Below are 21,143 nucleotides of genomic sequence, written 5' to 3'. Positions count from 1 at the left end.
GGGGAGAAAAAAAAATTATATGTATTTTCTACATATTAGTAAACTCTAACATTAAATAAGCCTTTGCAACACCTAAATTGTCAAAATTTTTTCCCTGGACCACTTTCAAAGAACATTTTAAGCAACATTCGACCATGCCCACTTTGCTCTCCTCAGGGAAATCTGCACCTTTGTGCAACATTCGACCACGCCCACTTTGCTCTCCTCAGGGAAATCTGCACCTTTGTGCAACATTCGACCACGCCCACTTGCTCTCCTCAGGGAAATCTGCACCTTTGTGCAACATTCGACCACGCCCACTTTGCTCTCCTCAGGGAAATCTGCACCTTTGTCAGGGCAACCTCTCACTATAATTTCTATCATGGTCAAGATAACCTTGATAAATGTGGCACTAAATATAGAAAAAGAATAAAAATCAGGGAAAAAATTGCTGTGTTGCCCTAGCACAATAACACTTGGAAGTCATGAACTCTTAGTTCATTACTAATACTACTGTATAGACCTAGGGCAAATTCTAGGGCTCATTCAATCCATACATTTTGATTGGTAGCCACAAGGCTAAAAACCATTGTTAAGTCCTGCATAGGCTATCACATTTTCTTTAACAAAAAACTGTTGTATGCCCATATATATACATGATGTGCCTATATGATGTGATGTCATGATGACCATGCTTTTGTCAAATAAAATTTGATACTCTGAACAGGGCTTTAAGTTATCAAATTTATAATTAAACATAATACAAGTATTTTGCACTTTCGATACATATTTTGCAAAAAAATATCTTAGAAATAGATATCATCCTCATCTTATTGTGATTGAAATACCTTTAACAAATGCCTCGATCTCGTCTTCAACGCATTTACTTAGTTTATACTGAGCCAGACTGTTTAAGTACTGTATCTTGTTGCTATCAGTTACAGGGATGCTCTCCCCATCAGCTTTCAAATTAACAACCTGCAGATAAAAGCAAACTGTCAAATTTTTATATTTCTGATTGTAAAGCTTTGTCCACACTATCAAAAAACTGTTGTATGCCCATATATAGTCATGATGTGCCTATATGGTCATGATGTGATGTCATCATGACCATATTTAGGCATGTCACATTTTTCATAGTCTAGACAGATCTTTAGGTTAACTACTCTGCAATGGTGATGATTTGGGATTCTGAAATATGATAATGAATTGGATGTTTGGCACGCACTTTGCCGACAGTTATCGGTCAACGCAATTTCATTAAAAAGCACAATGCAATGAGGTGCGGATAACAGATCGTTTTAATGACGATCAGCTTAGACTGCCATCGAAAAATCAGCAGATGGTTTTGCGTTGTCAAGCGCTCTCACATATAGCAAAGATGGATGTCAGTGTGACTTGCTTTAGTTACCGACTACATTGATAGAGTGTAGTGTTATTAGGATTTCAGTGTAAAGATGACAATATTGATGATGTTGATCATTAGAATAATAATAACTTGGATGATGACGACAATCATGACGACACTCACCTTATCAATTTGCCCATGATCATTATATATCTCTTCTGTAAAGGTCAATCCAAGGTCAAGGTCATCAATGTTATTGTCTAATAAATACCTGACCTTTGTCATGAAGAACTCTGGGTCATCAGTCTCAAAGTACTGTGAGTGAAATTTCAAAACCATTACATCAACAGAGCAAAAAAGAATGAGCTAGGTAAAGTTAGGAGAATAAACTGTCATACACAGGTTAACAGGGCTGAATATTTCACAGCTGCGGACAAATTCATTCAACAAATTTCTCCCCCACCGCCTAATAGTCACATCCAGATATTTCTCTCACCTATCCCAACTAGAGCTAAGTTGATTAGGAAAATTAGGTACATCTAACAGTGGTATAACCAGGATTTTGAAAATGGGCGAAGGGAGGGGTGCTTAATAGAAATATTACATCCACTGAAGCTTATGCAAGGCACACAACTAGGGACTGAGCATATCAATGACTTTGCCATTTACTTACTATAATTTTTTTCACGTTTAAGGAAGCTGCTCAGGCACCGTGAAACCCCCCGCCACCTGGTTACGCTACTGCCTAATCTTTTTAAAAAAAGTTTTGGGTTGTGTAAGCTGGGCTTACAGGTTAAGTCCTTATCCGAGACTTAAACCCCGAGAAATGAATGGAATTACAACATGCACCAATGATTTAACTCATATTATGTAGCAGATGTCCTGCTGTAATGTTCAACCCCTCCACCATACCGCTCCCACTAAAAAAAACCATCATAGTGTGAAAACTACAATTCTATTCCAGAATAAAACACATAAAAAAACTGGATCATACCTTATATGTTACTCGCAAGCCAATAAGCTGTGCAAGAAATGAGCGAGAGAAACGTGCACGTACAAGTTGAGTATATGAAGGGCCTAACGACGACTCGTAGAGACACTTGCCGACTATTTTACCAGCAAATTCGAAGTACTTCAGTTTTGACATGTATTGTGGCCTATCTGCATTCGGATGAACCTAGAAGCAAAATTTATGATTGTTTAAGTGGCGTATCGGAGAAGAAATTAGGAGGTATTATTTCCCAGGGGTGGGAAGGGGGGGGGTTGTGAGGCATTACACCCCCAGTAAGGTCATTTGTTCACTGAGTAGTAGAGTCCCCTACCACTACATAATAGGGGCAAATGCAGATTTATTTCCAGGCTATTGGGGAAAAGCAGGGTGTGTTCCCATACCTCTATCCCACAGATGTGTATAAGAGACAGGTATAGACCTAGGGCAAATTCTAGGGCCCCTTCGCAATCCGGATCCGCCTCTGGAGCTTATTTATCTAATAAAGTACTGTATTGTCTTAATACAAACAAATGTGTTTTTTAAAATAGTCCAATGTGGCACATCGCCCTAAGCCTAGTCATAGTAGTATTATGTGCATCAAGGCATACCTTCTAGGCCTGGCCCCTACTCCCTCCCCCTAAACTAGGCTATCAGACCTGTCTTTTGAACTAGGCCTATATGTTTTTAAAATAGTCCAAATGCACCACATCTCCCTAAGGCCTAAGCCCATCCCCTAGTATTCTGTATGTGCATCTTGGCCTACCATCTAGGTCGACTACTGTAGGCCTATTAAGTAATAGGCCTAGTCGACCTGTCTGAACTAGGCCTAAGCCTTATGCACACTATTAATAGCGGGAATAATAGATCATTAGGCCCTACATAATATCATTCAAATTTAACTGATTAATTTTATAATGAATTTTATACAACAATCGTGGGTGACCCATGACAAGTTACTCTCGATCGACTCTCGATGCAGCTCGCTCTCGAACAGCTACTTGCAATTGGGTTGCCAGTGAGTTGTGACCTCTTTCGTGTGAAAGCCAATCAGATACACGCATCTCTCCGGGGTCAAAGTAGTTAGCTTGTTTGTGCGAATATTCGTAGTTAAGAATGCTATTTTCACAATCGTTGCGGGTTTGGTTGTTGTATGTTATTTTTCATGTAATATCCCTAAATATCCTCTATGTCAACTTCAACTGGATCTGACCCTCGGGCCTGTTTATGTTGGACCGAGGAAGAAATTAGTGACTTGATAGAGATTTGGGCAGAACCCAAGATTAGAATGTTAGTGGAAGACAAGAAATCAAAGAACAAGACAAAAATACATGAGAAAATCGCAGCTAGATTTTCGTTTTGTGCCAAGCCACTCGCCAACGATGGCACAGCAAATCCAAACAAAGTTGCAGGACCTAATAAAACGGTACAAACAGTTTTACCTAGAGGAAACAAATAAATCGGGATCTTGGGCCCTAAACTGGCCGGTTTACCACAGAATTGGGAACATCAGCAATCGCCCAAAAATGTCAGGTGGGGACCGTTGGAGAATCGTCGATGCCACCTCCAACAAGGCCTAGGATCAGAAATTGCAGGCCTAGCATATCTACAACCAATTGGGGATGTGACGTAAATTTCTTTCCGGTCGCCTCGAAAGAGGCAGCGAACACGGTTTGGCCATTTTTTTTTAATCTAACACAATCTCGCTCACAACCCAGCGCTTCAACCGCTCGATAGGCTGCACAGTATTAAGAATGACGTTTTTATTACCCTTTCTATGAGACGCGAACTAGGTCAATTATTATGTAAAATCTGCATAATAGTACTAAATGACGCTGTTTTCGTAATTCTGCAGAAACAGGGAGATCATAAAAGCATGTTTTAGAAATTTTGAGGGTATCAGACTAATACCTTAATACCCCTCCACTATGCCCCTGATATACACACACACACATATATATAGGCTAGGCCAGGCTAGTGTTCTTACCAATCCTTGAGTATCATTTTTAAAACTTTTGAAAAGTTGGTTCTCCGATTGAAACAGACTGTCACACACAATACCAAACCATTCTCGTGATAAGCCACCCCAATCCAAACCTACAATAAATTAAAAAATATGTATTTAAATTAGACAACAATGGCATTAAGGAAGTCATTAATATTTTCCAAAGGTGTTTGTGTGAATGTTGATTGCACATTCATTTGATAAAGTGCACACATTTGATTGAATGCACACATTTGTTCATACTGGGTGTGATGTGGCTAAACCTTTTTTTTTAAATGCATGCAACATGAATGCCAGTGTAATCTGTAGTTTGAAATAAAATGTCAGATTTTGAATTTCATAAGCTAGATACTAATAGTAGTAATGATGATTATCATTAGTAATCATAATAATAAATGTAAACAGGAAATGTTAAATTACCTTCTTCACCAAGAAATTTGATTTCAAATTTCTTACACCAGTCAGACGTTGTGAAACTTTTTGTTGCTTTCATTGACTGTGATAAAACAAAAAAGACACAACAGATTACAATAAAATAATGAACTGTAACAATAGTACAGAATATAGCTGAGCTGAGATATATTTCCTTAAACGACACAAGATAGTAGGAAATTATAATTATATGTAGCATTGTACAGTGTATACTAAAAATCAATCAATAATAAAAGAATAAAAATAAAATAAATATCTATTCAATACATAACCAATTAAAAATGATGAGTTGTAGGAGGTTGAACAGATATTACACTGAATTACAGAGTATCAGGCAAGCTTAATGGTCTAGCAGCTGATGAAATAAGGAAATAAATGATTTCCTAACTTGTCCTTTGTGAAGAGTAATACCTTTATCAACATTAACTTTACCATCAACAACACTACCAATTGTTTTATCACCAACAAATTTACCATCAAATTTACAATCACCATCAAATTTACCCTCACCCTCATAAATTCTACCATCAATTTCACCATCAACTTTATCATTACCATTAACTTTACCATCATTATCAGCAATGTCATCCATTTTAACATCACCATCACCTTTCTTTTCACCATCACACTGTTATTGCCAACTAACTCATCACCATATCCACTAACTTTGCCATCACCATCAACTTTACTATTGTATTTATCAGCACTGTCATTACCATCACTATCAATTTTACCATCACCTTCTCCAAAAAAAAAAAAAAACACCACAAAATTTACCACTAACATTCACTTTTCATCACCTTCACTGTCATCTCCATAAACTTTACCATCTCCACCTATACTAACTTTACCAGCACCATCAACTTTACTATTATCATCATGAACAACTTCACTATCACTTATTACTATTTGAGAGTATTGTACGTACACTTTCAAGGAGGGAGTATCTATCAATCTTAAGATTAATAATCGTACGATGACTCTTTTTGTGCTTGTCAGCAACTTCCTGGTAAAAATATTCCTGCTTTGTCTTAAATGTTTCTGAACCACCTGTGAAAAACCCACAACAATTTATCATTAAATAGTTGCACTGAAGGAACATAGAAATGTTTGAAGATTGGGGAAAAATTGAAATATCAATATCAAAAATTAGTAATAACTAAATGAAGACTTTAGATAATTTGAGAGCAGAAGTGAGAACACTACAGTTTATGTTCTCACTTCTAATGGCAAGGAGAACAGACCCCATCTACAGCACCTTTGGGTAGGACTGAGAACAAATCTCAATCATAAACACAAAATCCATGTTCATTTTAGTTTTTAATATATGCTAATAAAAATGTTTTTTTTCCAAATCTTTACCAAATGGCCTCATAAGAAGAGACTGTTGGAATATTGCCATATAACGATTACTTGATTGATTGCTTGATTGAATCTAAGTGAGCTCAAAATTAAGATGTTGAATTCATCTCCGTCAACAATGAAGATGAATTGGCTATTCATTGGCTTGAATAAAATGACAAATTAATACAATACCTATATTCTTAAGAAGAAACTTTGCATAGGTAGCTGCCAGTATGTCACGGCTCTCGCTGGCTAATGTTACAGGATCCTGTCCTCCATCATCAATGGTGAACTCAGGCCACTCACCATTGCCTTGGAAATTGAACTGAAAGAAAAAATTGAAGACAATTTCTACAAAAGTGTTTACAAAAGAAAAGAATTGGTCACAAATATAGGAGAACATACTTGGTACCGATGAAGGTAATCAATGATATGCAATATGGATTTTTGGCTGGACCCCAGATACAGTGCAGCACCAGTACTGAAAAATAACAGACACATTGTCCCTTATCCTGCCTTTAACAGACACACTGTCCTTTATCCTGCCTTTAACAGACACACTGTTCCTTATCCTGCCTTTAACAGACACACTGTCCCTTATCTTGCCTAAGTCTCATGCGAGGGTTATTCCAGGAGTCGATTAAAAAATGACTTAGTCATATTATAAGTGTGTGGTGAGGTCAAAGTATATGTGGAATCAGTCATAGGTAATGAAAGTAATGGAGACTATGGTTAAGTTTTGTTATGCAGGTTAAATGATTAGTGCTGGAAGAGCTGTAAAATAATCTGTCACTAGAATTCGCATGGATCTCAATTTGAGGAAGCCACTTCTAGGAGGTCTGGTTTCATAATCTTTATTAACACATGCAGTAGTTAAAACATAATAACACATTCTTTGGGAAAAACATATTTTCCCCATCAATATTCGAACCCAAGACCTTCCGATTACCATCAGGATACTCTACCAAATGAGCTTTGACACCAAGAAGTGTACACACTGGGAATTTCCCATTAGTACATGTTTTACTCAAGGTATTTGCATAATATGCAATGAATATTACTGTATTATTCTATTTGTGCATATTATGCAATGGCTTGAGAAAAACAGATTTAAATGATGCAGGTTAAATTGATAGGTAAAGGTAGACGTTCTACTGCTGCGACAAAGAATGATCTCCAACCACCAACTGTTGTGATGAGAATGGTCTCTAAGCAGGTAAAAATCAGATGAAGTCAAGTCACAAGATGGCTCATAGATAAAGAGTAGATCTGTGAGGTACATTACATCCAAATTGTGCAGCCTTGTTAATGATGAGTGCATTCTTGTAGATGAAATATTTGTATAGTAATTACCTCATCATCATTTAGACAGGACATTATGCCCTTGGTTATATGTGTATACAATGATAGCACATGTGTATGAAGAGAGCCCAATACCCTCTGTAAAAAGAATAGGGAATTGTTTCTCGGTGTGCTGACCTGGGTGGGTGCTGCATTGCCGCCGCGGCTCATGTGTATCCGGGGCCTAATCTGAAACGACCATGTATATATATATTCATTTATCTTATTCATACTCATCAAGGAAGGAGTACTTTTGCATTGTTATTAATTTGCATGCATCCCAGGCTAGGCAAGAAACATGTACAATCTACACCAAAGGTAATGTAAACAATAATTTAAAAATACTTCTGTTGTGTTTCATTACATGTAATATCATGAAACACACATCATGGCCAATTAAGTAGTGGTGCTTTCCACACTCAACTAACCTTACATCTAAAGGGTTATAAGCAGGAAGTAAGTGATATATAGTCAAAATATGTGTAGTTGGATGTTTTAGATGAATATGCAATATTTTACAAGTAATTCAGCTGGAAAATCACTGGATGCGGCAACCTGTAATGCTGCCGGTAATTTATGTCATTATATTGCCTGAGTTTTTGAGAAACTTTTCTTGTTCCCATGTCTTTCCCTGTCAATTTATAGCTTGATAGGGGTAAGAATTGGACCAACTACGCTGGAAATGAAAGGAAGGCACAACAGCCACCTAACCATGTTCATGTCTGGTAAACCATACCTTTGTTGAAGGACACACTCGGAAGGTGTGTAATCGTTTTGGGATGATCTTCAGGTAGAATTCCTTTATAGTAAGTTGCTTTGGTGAAATATAACAGAATACTTTCTTTGGTTTGCGAAGCTTTTCTCCATTAGATTCTAAAAGCTTTGCTTCATAATAACTGTCCATGTTCTTCTTGCTAACTGTTTTATTCACCCGTTCTATGGCATCCGCTGTGAAAAATACCATTTCATATAATAACATCACTAATAATAAAAAAAAGTTCTCGTAATCTCGAAAGCTCCGATGAGAGGGCAGTATAATAGAGGCAGTAGATCAAAAAAGATCTATTAATCAACCAACTATTTATCAATTAGCCTCATGAGGGCAGTATAATAGAGGCAGTAGATCTAAAAAAAGATCTATTAATCAATCAGCCAAGTGTTTCTAGAGCTCCTCATCGAGCTAATAACATTATTAACATCAATAATATGACTTTATTACTACAATTTTCAGTATATCGATTAGTGATCAGTCGGGAATAGGAAAATTCAGTGCAAATAAAAGTGATGACGTTACCACTGACTTAAAATGAAAATTTGTTAGTTGGAGACCATACACTATCCCTCTTTTAATTTCCAATTTATTTAGGTTAACTTGATGCTCTGACCAATATGCCTGAACCCCTGATTGTGACATATGTGACCAGCTGATATTTTTATAATCAACAGGTGAAACTGGTGATGTGGTGGCCTTCTGTTAGTTCTTGATTAGGGTCAACAAAGGACCATTCACTTCGCAGTCCTGTTCCTACCAATCCCTTCACCAGTCTACACAAGATTCTTCATGTCAAGTTTTTAGACATAAATCGACAATGCTCTACAAAGTATGAACTCGTGAATAGACACGATAAGAAGTTCTTGATTTGATTCCATAAGTCTTTTAGTTTTGTGATCACGTAAGACTAATATAGCAGTGTGCCCGGAAGTCATAAATACTACACTAGATCTACTAGTTAGTGAGCATTCTAGAGAAAAATGGTACATAATAGTTTTTATCATCTTACATGATAACACAATGATATTGAACTCTCCATTAGAAAATGGTTGACCTCGATAGGTCACCACAGCCTTGAAGCAACCAGGCTCCTGTATCTTAATGAAGAGTGAGAGTAAGTTATCATCCTGGACGACCACATCCCACAATGGAGTCTCAATCTCAATCGGACTCGAATCAAGCTGCACAAAACAAAATAAAAATAAAATATGAACGTGTATATAAACCTGTGCAGACTAATTTCCTGAGAATCAGTTGCCATTTATATTTTTTAAAATCACAATATTTTTCACAATATGAAGAATAAACAAGGTGCTGGCAACATTTTCTGTCACTGGATACCGAGTTGGCAAACCAGCAAGTGCTTTGTGCAACTTTCTCTGCTTCCTGGGGAGTATCCCTAATCATGCTGCTTTACATGCATGACTCATACGTTACGCATTTATACTCCTGGATGGAGCCAGCAAAAGCAAGTAAAGTGCCTGGCCAAGAGCACAAGCAATGCAACGATTGTCCCAAACTCCAGATCTCACAATCCCGATCAGAAGTCAAGCACCTTAAATGCTGCCCCACACTTTCGTCTTTATTATTGACAGAATCAAATATTGAATAAATCAATAAATTTGACTTACGGATGTAACGTTCATCGAATACTCTTTGATACTTCTTGGTGATATCCTTTCCTTGCATACATTGCCATACTCATCGCAGACTTCAAGGTGAAGGGCGTGCATTTCGTCCATACACACAACTATTGTTGAACTATGATTAACAAAGCTTGACTTGGCTGGTGCTATGCTGCCTTTAGAGTAAAAGAAAATTAACAGTTTAAATTTTCTGCAGTTTGGTGCACAAAATATTTTAATACATCTTTCATAAAACAAGTCATGGTATTAACAAGCATATCATTATTTACTTCAAAGTTCTTGTTGGATTATTTGTATTTGTTTACATGTCTATCATTTATTCATACACATATTCATGAATTGGATTGGATGTCACACACACCAAGAATAACCCATGTAAGTCCTAAGATTTTTTTCCAGTGGGTTCCTTTTTGTGGTGAATCGGGCAGTTCGCAACCCCCATAGACAATCTCCTACTCTTTCCAGAGAGTGTACTGTGATTTTTAACATGCACATGAGTCATTTAGCACACAGGACAGGGCCTAAACGTCTCATCTAAACGACGGTACACTTTTGAAACTTAAATTTCAGCCCTTCAGCTGAAACACAAGGAGAGCAGAGATAAGAACCGGTGACCAAGAGATCTCCACGGTTAAGCACACACACACACAGTGGCTTCCACCAGTTTAGCCGACGGAGCTAGCTGCTCTATCTGAAATGTAATTCATTCACTCGTTCATTCAGTCAGTCAGCCAAATTCATTGTTTATGTGTCTTTCATTTATTCATCCTTTCTTTCATCCATTAATTTTTTTTTATTCATTCATTCATTCATTTATTCCTTCAATCAGTCATTCATTGATTCATTTATTCAAAAATTCATCCAGTCTATTATACTGTATTATATATCTATAACATTATTTATTCATTCATTGTTTGCACTCTTCCATCCATTTATGCCATCCATCAAGTTATTCACACATTTTTCCATTTATCCATCAGTCTGCCTTTCTGTCCTATCCATCCATCTATCTATTCAATCATTCATTATGCAATTGTTTGCTCATTCATTGGTTCAATCAGGTATATATTTATCCATTTATTTTACATTTTCATTTGTTATTCATTTGGTGGATTATGGAAGAATCATGAGACAAACCTGGTAAAAATTCCTTCTTGTAAGGCTTCACCGAGATAAGCTTATTCCCGATGCGGATGTTGAAATAATACATCCCTGACTGCCTTGTGGTGAAGGATACTTTGACGGCATTCTGTTGGTTTTCGCATCGTTCAATCTGGAATGGCACAGCCTGACTACCGACACTAATTTCAGCAGACACGTCATCAGCAGACCTCACAGTGTAATTTGAACCCCATCCATAGAAGAACTGGCAATGCAAAAATTAATTAAATCCAAAGCCTAAATTTTCACAATATTTTCTGTTGAATTACATTTTAAAAATTATATTTATTCATATTTGATAATTCCTACAAGTTTGGTTATGGAGAATAAATGGTGGAAATAATTAGACTCATTTTTTTTAATGGGAGATAGATGAAATTTCAAAGTTAAATTCCTATTCTTTGACAGATAAATTACTATAGCTGCATAGAATCTATTTTCCAATCACAGATTAAAATCCATTTCAGTAGCTATGCCTCAAAATTCCAATAGTAAATGAAAAAACCCAGTAGCACCTAATTATATTTGTCCTGAGTGTAAAAGGTGTAGTATAACAACAGCTATGGAATGTCAGAACAGCCTAAGTTAACAGGAAAAAGATTATTGACTCAGTTTTTCTTTGGTTTCACCATTATATAATCAGTAATACATTGTACGTTTTTTTGTACTATGTGTCTTAATGTACAAATCTACTGTGTTCTTTTAATGTTTTCATAGTGTGTGTCACTGTGTACGGTTGAATGAAGTTATTATTGTTATTATTATTACAGGTTGTATTTAGACAACAGTGTGTTACATCCTTATTTATGCAAAATGCCTTGAGCGTTATAGTTGATGGACAATGGTGTTGCATAAAATATATAGACTCTATTTTTGCTTGTTGGTAAGATACCAATTTTTATGAGCATTATAAATGAAAAACAATTAATTTTTACCTCGACTTTGAAATTCTCCATTCTTCCGACCACTTGGCCATCTTCCCAGCCCCATGTTATCTTGGACTTAAGCGGATCCACAAAATTTCTTTTATCCCAAAATTTGTAAATACCCTTTCTCAGGTATAAAAATGGGATAATGAACAACAAGATCAGAATAATGTTCCCTGAAAATGAAAAGATAGAAATGAAGAACCAACAGATGCACTGATTATGTTCAAATAACATGGAACAAACGTTACTCCGAATAAAGAAATGGAGGCCATGATTCATTGAATCATGGCCTCCCTTTCGTCATTACAAATGAAAATCATGAAATCAAGAGGCTTTAAACAGAAGGAGATAAAGCCAGGCAGTGACTGCGTCGTACAATGGTTGTACCGTTATGCCGTTGCATTTTTCCCATAACAACGCGTTGGCCGACGATCATCGGCCACAGTGAGCACCCGGGATAACAAGAAGCAGAGATGATAAGAATTTAGATGAAAGACGTTTGTTTCGTACGGTGGGTTGACATACAGTAGCTAAAAAGATAAAATGTTTTTTTTTTAACTGAATAAGAATATATAAAATCCTATTCCATACCACATTTTATATAATTTTTTTATATAAAATAATAATAAAATTTGAAAAGAACTCTGAGTATCACATACTGTAATAGAAATCAATAACTGATCACTATCAGGATTTGAACACAAGACTATAATGTACAACCCAGACAGAACTTTGTCATAATCAAAATCATTTTACTTACAATATGCAAAACATGATCTCTTATCCTCCACCTGTTCCTCCTTCCTCCGCAGTGCATGTATGCGCTTTGCTTCAGCTTCAATCTTGGCGTAATCTTCTGCTGATATTTTGAGATCTTCCGGCTGCGGACCAAGTCCAAGGTTATGCAGTTTACTTAGGTTAACATAGCCCCCAGCAACAAAACTACAAAGATGAAAAAAAAAAAACCAGTAAGTAATAAAAAGCATTTACAAGTTTCCAGTTCTAGAAATAAACACTAAGTGCGAAAGACTGGCACCACGGTTATGGTTCGGGCTTTCAACCTTGAGGTCAGGTGTACGAATCCCAGGTATGCATTTAGCTTGTCTCCTTGGAGAAAGCACTGCTTCAACTGCTCTCTCTACCTAGGAGTATAAGTTGGGTATCAGGCACCACAGGTTAAAATGTCAATGAGCTGATTTCTAGCTGCAATAAGACAGTACAGTATGGATAACTCCCACAAAAGTACGGCTGACTATGTGCCTAATTCAATAACCAGGGTAAAAATATGAAAACCACACTTCATTATCATCATCAATATGATCATTGCCATCGTCATCATTACCACTATCATCATTATAATATAACATATTCAAGTCTCCCTCCAATTAAAAACCACTTTCGGGACCAGGGTTCCATGGTCACAAGCTTGGTCTCTAATCAGAATAATAATAAAGATAAAGACATTTCCTTATTTGGGACCACAGAAAAGTGGTTTTTAATTGGAGGGATCTTTAATTGGAAGAGACCTGCATTTACAAATATAACAGGATGTACAGTATGTAAATAAAAAATGAAACCAACAGTCCTCAGAAATAATTATCAAAAGTGTAACTAATTTCCTGTCTAAAGTATTCTCCCCAAAACAACATACCTGTGCATAACCTGTCAGGGGTGTAGTTATGATGGGCAGAGGTGTGTGGGACCGCCCAGTCTTAATGTTTTCCATCCAGTTTAAAGCTAATATCAATATCCTCCACCCACCCTTATTAACCCACTTTTCCATCCTTAAAATCTCTACATCCTTGAGTTTACTGCATATAAAAGGCTTTCTATTGCTTCAAATTTATGTACAAGGCAATAACCTAATGGTTTTGTTGACAAGATATATTGTTGAGTTCCAGGAAGAAACAAGATTAATTTACATTCTTAACTAAAATAGGTACATTATGCTTTATTGGTAATCAGTGGAAATCTGTAATACACAGAAACAGAACTTTGCATTTACAATGCAAGTGTTCAAAGATTCAAAAATTTATGTTTGTATACTGATTTACTCATTTAAAAGGATAAAGTTAGATTTCAACTTAATGAGACATTTTTCCATCTTTAATTTTTAGAAAAATGATAGCTTACATTGGTTTTAAATTAGCAATTAAAATTTTATATTAAATTTTTGATGTTTTTTTTTCCCCATTTGATTTTTTTGCCTAGAAATATTTATTTTTTCAAGTTATATTAGCTAAATACAATACCTAAGCGTGGAAAACATCTCCATCAGCAATATATTTTTCTCTAAAAATTTTTATATCTTACAGGTATGAATTAATTGTATAAAATAAAATACCTTGAAAAAGTTTCCTATTGTAAAAATTAAAGAGAGTACACTGACATGGGCTCAACGCTCACAATTTGGTAGATTAAATGAACAATAAATGGAAGGTCGTGGGTTTGAATAAAAAATACGTTTTTCCCAGAAATGAGTTATCATATTAAATACAGTATATTGTAACTCTCTGGACAGTACTTCACTATATACTGCCGCCCTTGAGCAGTTTTCTCTGGAGAGACCCTGTGACCACCGTTTACATTTTGTCCGGAAGTTTGGGGGAGACAGTCCATGAAAATATGGCTGATAATCTTTCCAAGAGGCCCGTTCTGAAGCAACTAATAAAATACAACGGAACGCTAGCAAACTATGACAGTATAAGTGTTACAGAAAGACTTAAAAAATCAACATTACCCTTTTTAATAAAAAAATGAATTGGTGTAAACTAATCAATAATGATATTTTGACAATTGTTCATATTTTCAAACAAATTTGTATATTTTAATAAATTACAGTTGTAATAATAATTATGCTAATCATATACCGCAATATATTTTTTAAATTTTAAAAATTATTTTTTAAAATATATTTATTCTTTCTGTATAATATCTTTCTCTTTTAATCCGTTTTAACTGTTAATTTTTTAATTGTTTTGTGGTGGTTGAAATTCAATTTTATATTTTGTATGTATGTTACGTATGTCCTTGTATATTGATTATATAACATATTTTTTAAGATTGATTTTGTAAACTGACTCAATTCAGTTTTGTACTGCAATGTCCAATTTAAAAAAAAACCACAATGAATGAATGAATGAAACAACATGTTTTAAAAAAATGATGTGAGGATGAACCTAAAAATTTGCTTAAACAAGATTGCCTGGAATTATTAAAAAAATAAATCAATAAAAAATAATTCAAAACCTAGCAAAAAAGGTGCTAAAAAATATGGCATAAATGATGGATCTTAATATATTTTCTCCATGCTATATAACCATCATAATCACTGTACCATAACAAGTTAATTTTCAGCTATACATGTGAGTAGTATGTCATTTAGCTGTATTGTAGTTGGTAAACATGCTTGCTTTATGCTTTATTCTTAATTTCTTTGGGTAGTTTATTCAAATTTTTAATGGCTCTATAACATAATAAATTTGATGCTTAAGTATATCATCTTGATTGTTAACATGCTTGCATTATTGTTGATCTCTTTGAGCAGTTTATTCCAATCTTTGATGGCTCTATAACAAAATGTATTGGACGCTTTAGGAGGCACTACAAATTTTACTGAGCTTTTCATGTTGTGGTTGAGAGATCGATTCATTTTATTGATTTTTCTTGATCTATTTGAGCAGTTTATTCAAATCTTTGATGGCTCTGTAACAAAATGTATTGGACACTTTAGTAGGCACTATAAATTTTACTGAGCTATTCATACTGTGGTTCAGAGATTGAGAAATTTTATTAAAATTTAATTATGCATAAGAAAGACAGTTATTGTGGAACAGGTTAAAGAGATGAGTCTCACAAATTTAATTTTATCTTTACACAACTTTAATCCTAATTATGTCAAGTTCACACTGACCAATGTACATTATGCAAAGAACTACGGTAATATATTCTTTGAGACCTGTAGTTTTAATTTAAGGGTTATATACTCTAGTACTTGTACCAGGAAAGAGCAAGAATAATTAAACATCGAGTCAAGGCAGTGGCTAATAACAATTTCCTGCACTAGCCATTAAGACTTGTTTAGTTGTGAAATATTAACGTGAAATTAACCTTACAAATAACGTTTGAGGCTATTAAATCTTCTGACGCATTTTCATCAATTTTTCTGCATTAAATGCGACAAATATGCTTTCTCAATCCGAGTTGCAGCAACGTTCCCAGGTGAGAATTGATCATGACTGATTGGAGCTGATCAGTTCTTGCGACTTTAACGTCATTGCAGGTCAGCAGTGTGATGCTATTGGACAACCCATGGTGCTTTAATGGACAGAATGCTAGCTTCAGAAGACCATCAACCCATATCATACAATACCTTAAGCTCTGACTGCACTATCAAATTTGATGTAACAATTCATTTGTGTGATGTGCCCATATGTGATATTTCGCCCAAATATGGGCATATCACATGCTTTTGTCACATAAAATCTGACAGTGTGGACAAAGCTTAAAGCTCTGTCAAGATTATCAATTTTCTTTGACAAAAAGAACTGTTGTATGCCCATATATAGTCATGATGTGCCCATATATCATGATGTGCCCATATATAGTCATGATGTGCCCATATACAGTCATGATGTGCCCATATATAGTCATGATGTGCCCATATACAGTCATGATGTTCCCATATAAGTCATGATGTGATGTCATCATGACCATAATGAGGCATGTCACATGCTTTTATCAAATGAAATTTGATAGTTGGGACAAGGCTTTATATAGTACAGTATCAATAATACTCATCACATTAATTTCAAAAATTCATTCATTAATTATATAGGCTTACATTGTTTAATTTAAATTTGATGATGTCACCAAGACATTCATTCCTATGTTGCACTTATTCCTCTATGCTTGTTAAAAATATAAACATCCTGAGTTCTCATCTGTGATTGGTTTAAATGCAGTACATAGCCTCATTGTTATTTAGTCACACCCAATGAATACACATAGAAACAATGAAAACATAGAATGCATAGAATGGAAACATAGAGCAGACACAATTAAAACATCTTCTATTATGGAAACATTGAATGGATACAATGGAAACATGAAGTAGAAACATGGAACCATAGTTCCAATGGTAACAATGGTTACTCCTATAGGTATTTTCTATACAAACATGTGGTCATTTGCCACTTAAAAAATGGAAACATGGAATAATGACAATGGAAACAAGGGATGAGTAGAAACCATGGAAACATAAAGTTGAATAGAATACAATGGAAAGATGGAATATAAATCATGGAATAAAAAGAAACATGGAATAAGAACAATGGAAACATGGAAGAGATAAAATAGAAACATTTGAGTGTAAATCATGCAATAGAAAGAGTGGAAACGGTGGGAACATGGAGTAAGTTCAATGGAAACATAGACTACAATGGAAAGATATAATATAAATCATGGAATAAAAAGAAGAAACAGTGGAAATATGGAAGAAGATATAATGGAAACATTGAGTGGAAACCATGGAATAGAAAAATGGAATAGAGAAATGAGAATGGAGTACTGTAGAAACAAAATAAAACAATGAAAACATGGAATTGAAAAAATAAAAAGATGAAATAGAAACTCTAGACACGAAGTAGAAACAATGGTTAGTACAGTAGACTTTGAAAGTCAATCTAATCATAATAGTACAGTGCTATTGTATGGTTGAGATTTTACTGCGTACCATTTGACGTATTGATTTGTATTGTTTAGTTTAGGCTTGACTAACAACCACTGCAAAGTGTACAAAGGTGAAATTAAGCAGCAATATGTTTTCATACCTATAAACCAATATTTACAGTACATAAAGCTGGTAGGTACCTATTTTTTTTATTGGATATAACTTGCATAGTTTCAATTAACTCACATTAACATTAAAAATAATGATACTCAAGAATACACATTTTTGTAATTAGTGTGTCAATGGTATAAACATCAAGCAAAGATGAATAAAATATGATTTCTTTATGAAAGTAGTACTAATAATATAAAAGCATTGACAAATAGATAATGAAATGTAAATATTATGAAATTAAGCTAATTATGTCAAAAAATGAACCAAATGTACTACTGTATAAGATAAAAGGAATGAGATGTACTGTATTAGACTGTTAGGCTTTTAAATCAAGATCACATACATTAATATGTAAATAAATAGAGAGGATACAAATGCCCCATAAAAATAGTTGCCCTTTGGCCAAAGGCAGAATTTAACACCAATGCATAAAGCAATACTCCAATTCATAGTGTTGGTAAATTATCTTTTATGAATAATATATTGTCTGCTACATTATCATCAGTTAGATTATAAAACACTGACAAGCATACATACATACTGTATATCTATACTGTTCAGTCAAGTAATAGACTCTATGGTCAAGTCAAACTCAACAGACAATAGTATATCTTATATTAGAAATGTTAAATTCTACAGAAAATTTTCAGATGTTGCCTTATTGAAGTGGATCCAGGAATTCAAAATAGAGGGGCCCAAAAAGGGAATTAAATACAGATGAAGAGTTTGAACTGCTACCTCGACTCCACCATGGTTGGGACTGAAGTCTATGGCACCTCAACCTACATGGCACTCTCAAATTTGAATGCACATTAAAAAATTTGTTTTCAAAATTTCTTTTGAATTTTCAAAAACTATGGGTGCACAAGCAGGTCGGGCCAATGACACCCTTGAATCCATCTCTGGCTGAGCATTGTCACTGTGTGGATGATGCCGAGGTATATTTTCTAGATTTCTACTTAAAAGGACTTACCTCTCAAAGCAATGGCTAAGACCAATCCTCTGCAGCCATTTTAGAAGAATTGTCCGGTTCTGTAGTTGGAGAATTCCTTGTTTTACTTTTGCCATGGCTGTTGGCGCCAATACACGAAAGGCATTGTGGGTCATATCAATATCATGTCTACAGTTTTCTAAGGTACAATCTGAAATTTACAACAATTCTCTACTGCTTAATTTCCAATTCTGAGAAAGGTTCATTATTATTTAGGCAAGACATTTTTATACCTTATTTAACAAACCTTCCTTATATTGTAATCAACTCAAGCAAAGTGCTGGAAGTACTAGCGTTTGGACTGAAACGAAGCGCGAACTATTTCACAGATGACTTGTTGTGTGAAGTGGTTCTTATTTGGAGATTTCATGGCACCATCATGCATGATAAAAGTACATTAAAATTTGTATTTTTTTAATGCATGGTAGCAGCTGCTTTAATAGTATGGTAATGGTTGGGGACTTGTAAAAAATGTTTTGATATGGCACTGTTTCAAAGGGGTGTTTTGACAATAACCTCAGGAACACTAAATAAAATACATTTTTTTTAGCATATTAAACTGGGCGAAAAAAAAGGGCTCAACCTCTCTCAGGAGCATGCTACAACACACATCTAATAATTCTATACCTAACTGCCAGCTAACTTTAGACATGGGGGAGAGGGTAGACCAATACCTGGGAAAGCCCCTTTTCAATCAAAAGGCAATTTTTCATTACTAATTCAACGCCAATATTTCATTAGAGGATCATGTAAAAGTAAGCAAAGCTGCTCATTCAAATCTTACACAGGCTTTTGCCCGAGGAAAGGCAGTTATGTAAAATTGGGCATAAATTAGGAGGTGGGTTTATACCCAAGGTGGGCTATACTCGAGGAATGGTACATTAATAAAACTTATGGCATGGCATGAATTTGCGGGAAATGTGTTAGTTTCAAACAGGGGTGGGATATAAGTGGATGACTGACAGTCAGGAAAACAGTCAGGGAATTGTGCATACCTTTGAAGCATCAGTTGGCCATGCTACGTAGTTGTCAAGTACGCTGTACATATATCATTTATTTATATAATATTTTACATACAAAATTTAACTGAATGAATAATATTAATAATACATTTTTTTTGTTAGTTTATGACTATTATTAGTTGGCCATGGATATTGTTCCTCAAACCTTACATAAATTCGGTGTTTGATTGGTAGAGCTGACATGACCCTTAATCTTCAATCTTGCTGTAATTCTCTGCTACATTAGGGAGCTTTCGATTTGTGCGACGACGCGACGCTAGAACGGAATTAATCATGTGTCACCGTCCTACATTCCATTCTCTTACGTTCTACGTCCTACCTTGGTTGTACAATCGAAAGCTCCCTAATAAAATCCACTAGTGACCATGTCAAAGGTCAGCCTAGCTGCACCTACCTAACCTAGACCATGGAGGAAATATGCCTAGACTAAGGCTAGCCTAAGGCACGTCAGAATAATAATTAATATCCATTTTAATAATAGTAACGTTTTTTTATTTTTTATTTTACATGTTGGAGAGTAGGCCAATCCATCTACAAATTACGACGTGGCTTACCAACAGCATAAAACACGTTTTCGTAGGCTTCTAAACCCTGACCAGTAAGCCAGCTACTAAAAGAGCGTCCGCCCTGGTCTTCACCCTCTGCCTTCATCGACGATGACAAGGTTGAACCTTCTAGGCCTACGGCTGGCAAAACACAGTATGCAAACAACAGCAGGGCGGAAATGGCAACATAATTGTATCTACTTGTTTGAGGCATTATAGCTCATCACATAATGGTCCGTATGGTGATCAAAATATTAACAAATCCACGTGGTACATAGATACTAAAAATTAAATTTACAACAATGCCACCTCCTCTGGACGTCGGTGATAATGTTATGTTATGAACCTTGTTTATTGAAAAACGCCCTCTATTGGTCAAAGAAACTGATCAACTTTTCACATGTAAAATACTGTACTATTCATTATGAAGGTCCACAAGTAGGAATACCAACTCTTGAGAAAATATATTCAATAATTCAAAAAGGTTTATTCAAAAAATTTGTAATAGGCAGTAAGAAACTAAATTGCTACAATTTTACAATTAAATTTAAATATAAAAAACTTTAAATATTATACACAATCATCATCGGTTTTCTGTCTATTGCAGCGCCGAGTCCTTGTGTCACGATGAGATGTTCATAGTTTCCTCCATTCAGTGCGGTCTTGTGCCAGTTGCTGGGTCTCGCTCCATAAAATTATTTGTGAAAATACAGAAAAACCCGAAAATTATATATTTCAAATTTCATTTTTCCGGCCATCTTTAGGTGCCATAATCATTAATTAGGTGGTCTAGAC

At 35.2% G+C, this 21,143-nt stretch overlaps 1 protein-coding gene across 2 annotated transcripts in view; it reads right to left on the bottom strand.

Moving 5' to 3' along the window:
• The window catches only part of LOC117123880 (apoptosis-resistant E3 ubiquitin protein ligase 1-like), a 24,294-nt gene extending 3,610 nt beyond the window's left edge, over nt 1–20,684 (bottom strand). Inside the window, exons 1-16 of one of the 2 annotated variants that reach the window (XM_033269928.1) lie at nt 20,358–20,684; nt 18,764–18,932; nt 12,706–12,887; nt 11,952–12,118; nt 10,993–11,221; nt 9,841–10,010; nt 9,219–9,390; nt 8,174–8,385; nt 7,450–7,626; nt 6,289–6,421; nt 5,681–5,802; nt 4,741–4,816; nt 4,303–4,412; nt 2,322–2,504; nt 1,511–1,642; nt 828–957 (exon numbers count right to left, since the gene is read on the bottom strand). In XM_033269928.1, coding sequence (XP_033125819.1) covers nt 828–957; nt 1,511–1,642; nt 2,322–2,504; nt 4,303–4,412; nt 4,741–4,816; nt 5,681–5,802; nt 6,289–6,421; nt 7,450–7,626; nt 8,174–8,385; nt 9,219–9,390; nt 9,841–10,010; nt 10,993–11,221; nt 11,952–12,118; nt 12,706–12,887; nt 18,764–18,932; nt 20,358–20,562 — 2,569 coding nt within the window. In that variant the 5' untranslated portion in view covers nt 20,563–20,684. The remainder of the gene's footprint in view (nt 1–827; nt 958–1,510; nt 1,643–2,321; nt 2,505–4,302; nt 4,413–4,740; nt 4,817–5,680; nt 5,803–6,288; nt 6,422–7,449; nt 7,627–8,173; nt 8,386–9,218; nt 9,391–9,840; nt 10,011–10,992; nt 11,222–11,951; nt 12,119–12,705; nt 12,888–18,763; nt 18,933–20,357) is intronic. The other variant, XM_033269929.1, reaches the window with a different exon arrangement.
• Nucleotides 20,685–21,143: the final 459 nt, after the last annotated feature.

This window comes from Anneissia japonica, unplaced genomic scaffold (assembly GCF_011630105.1).
Source record: "Anneissia japonica isolate Jap-2015-1 unplaced genomic scaffold, ASM1163010v1 scaffold287736_len1891122_cov214, whole genome shotgun sequence".
NCBI lineage: Eukaryota > Metazoa > Echinodermata > Crinoidea > Comatulida > Comatulidae > Anneissia > Anneissia japonica.
The sequence above is the reverse complement of the archived record's forward strand: the minus strand, read 5'-3'. Positions and strand labels throughout refer to the sequence as shown.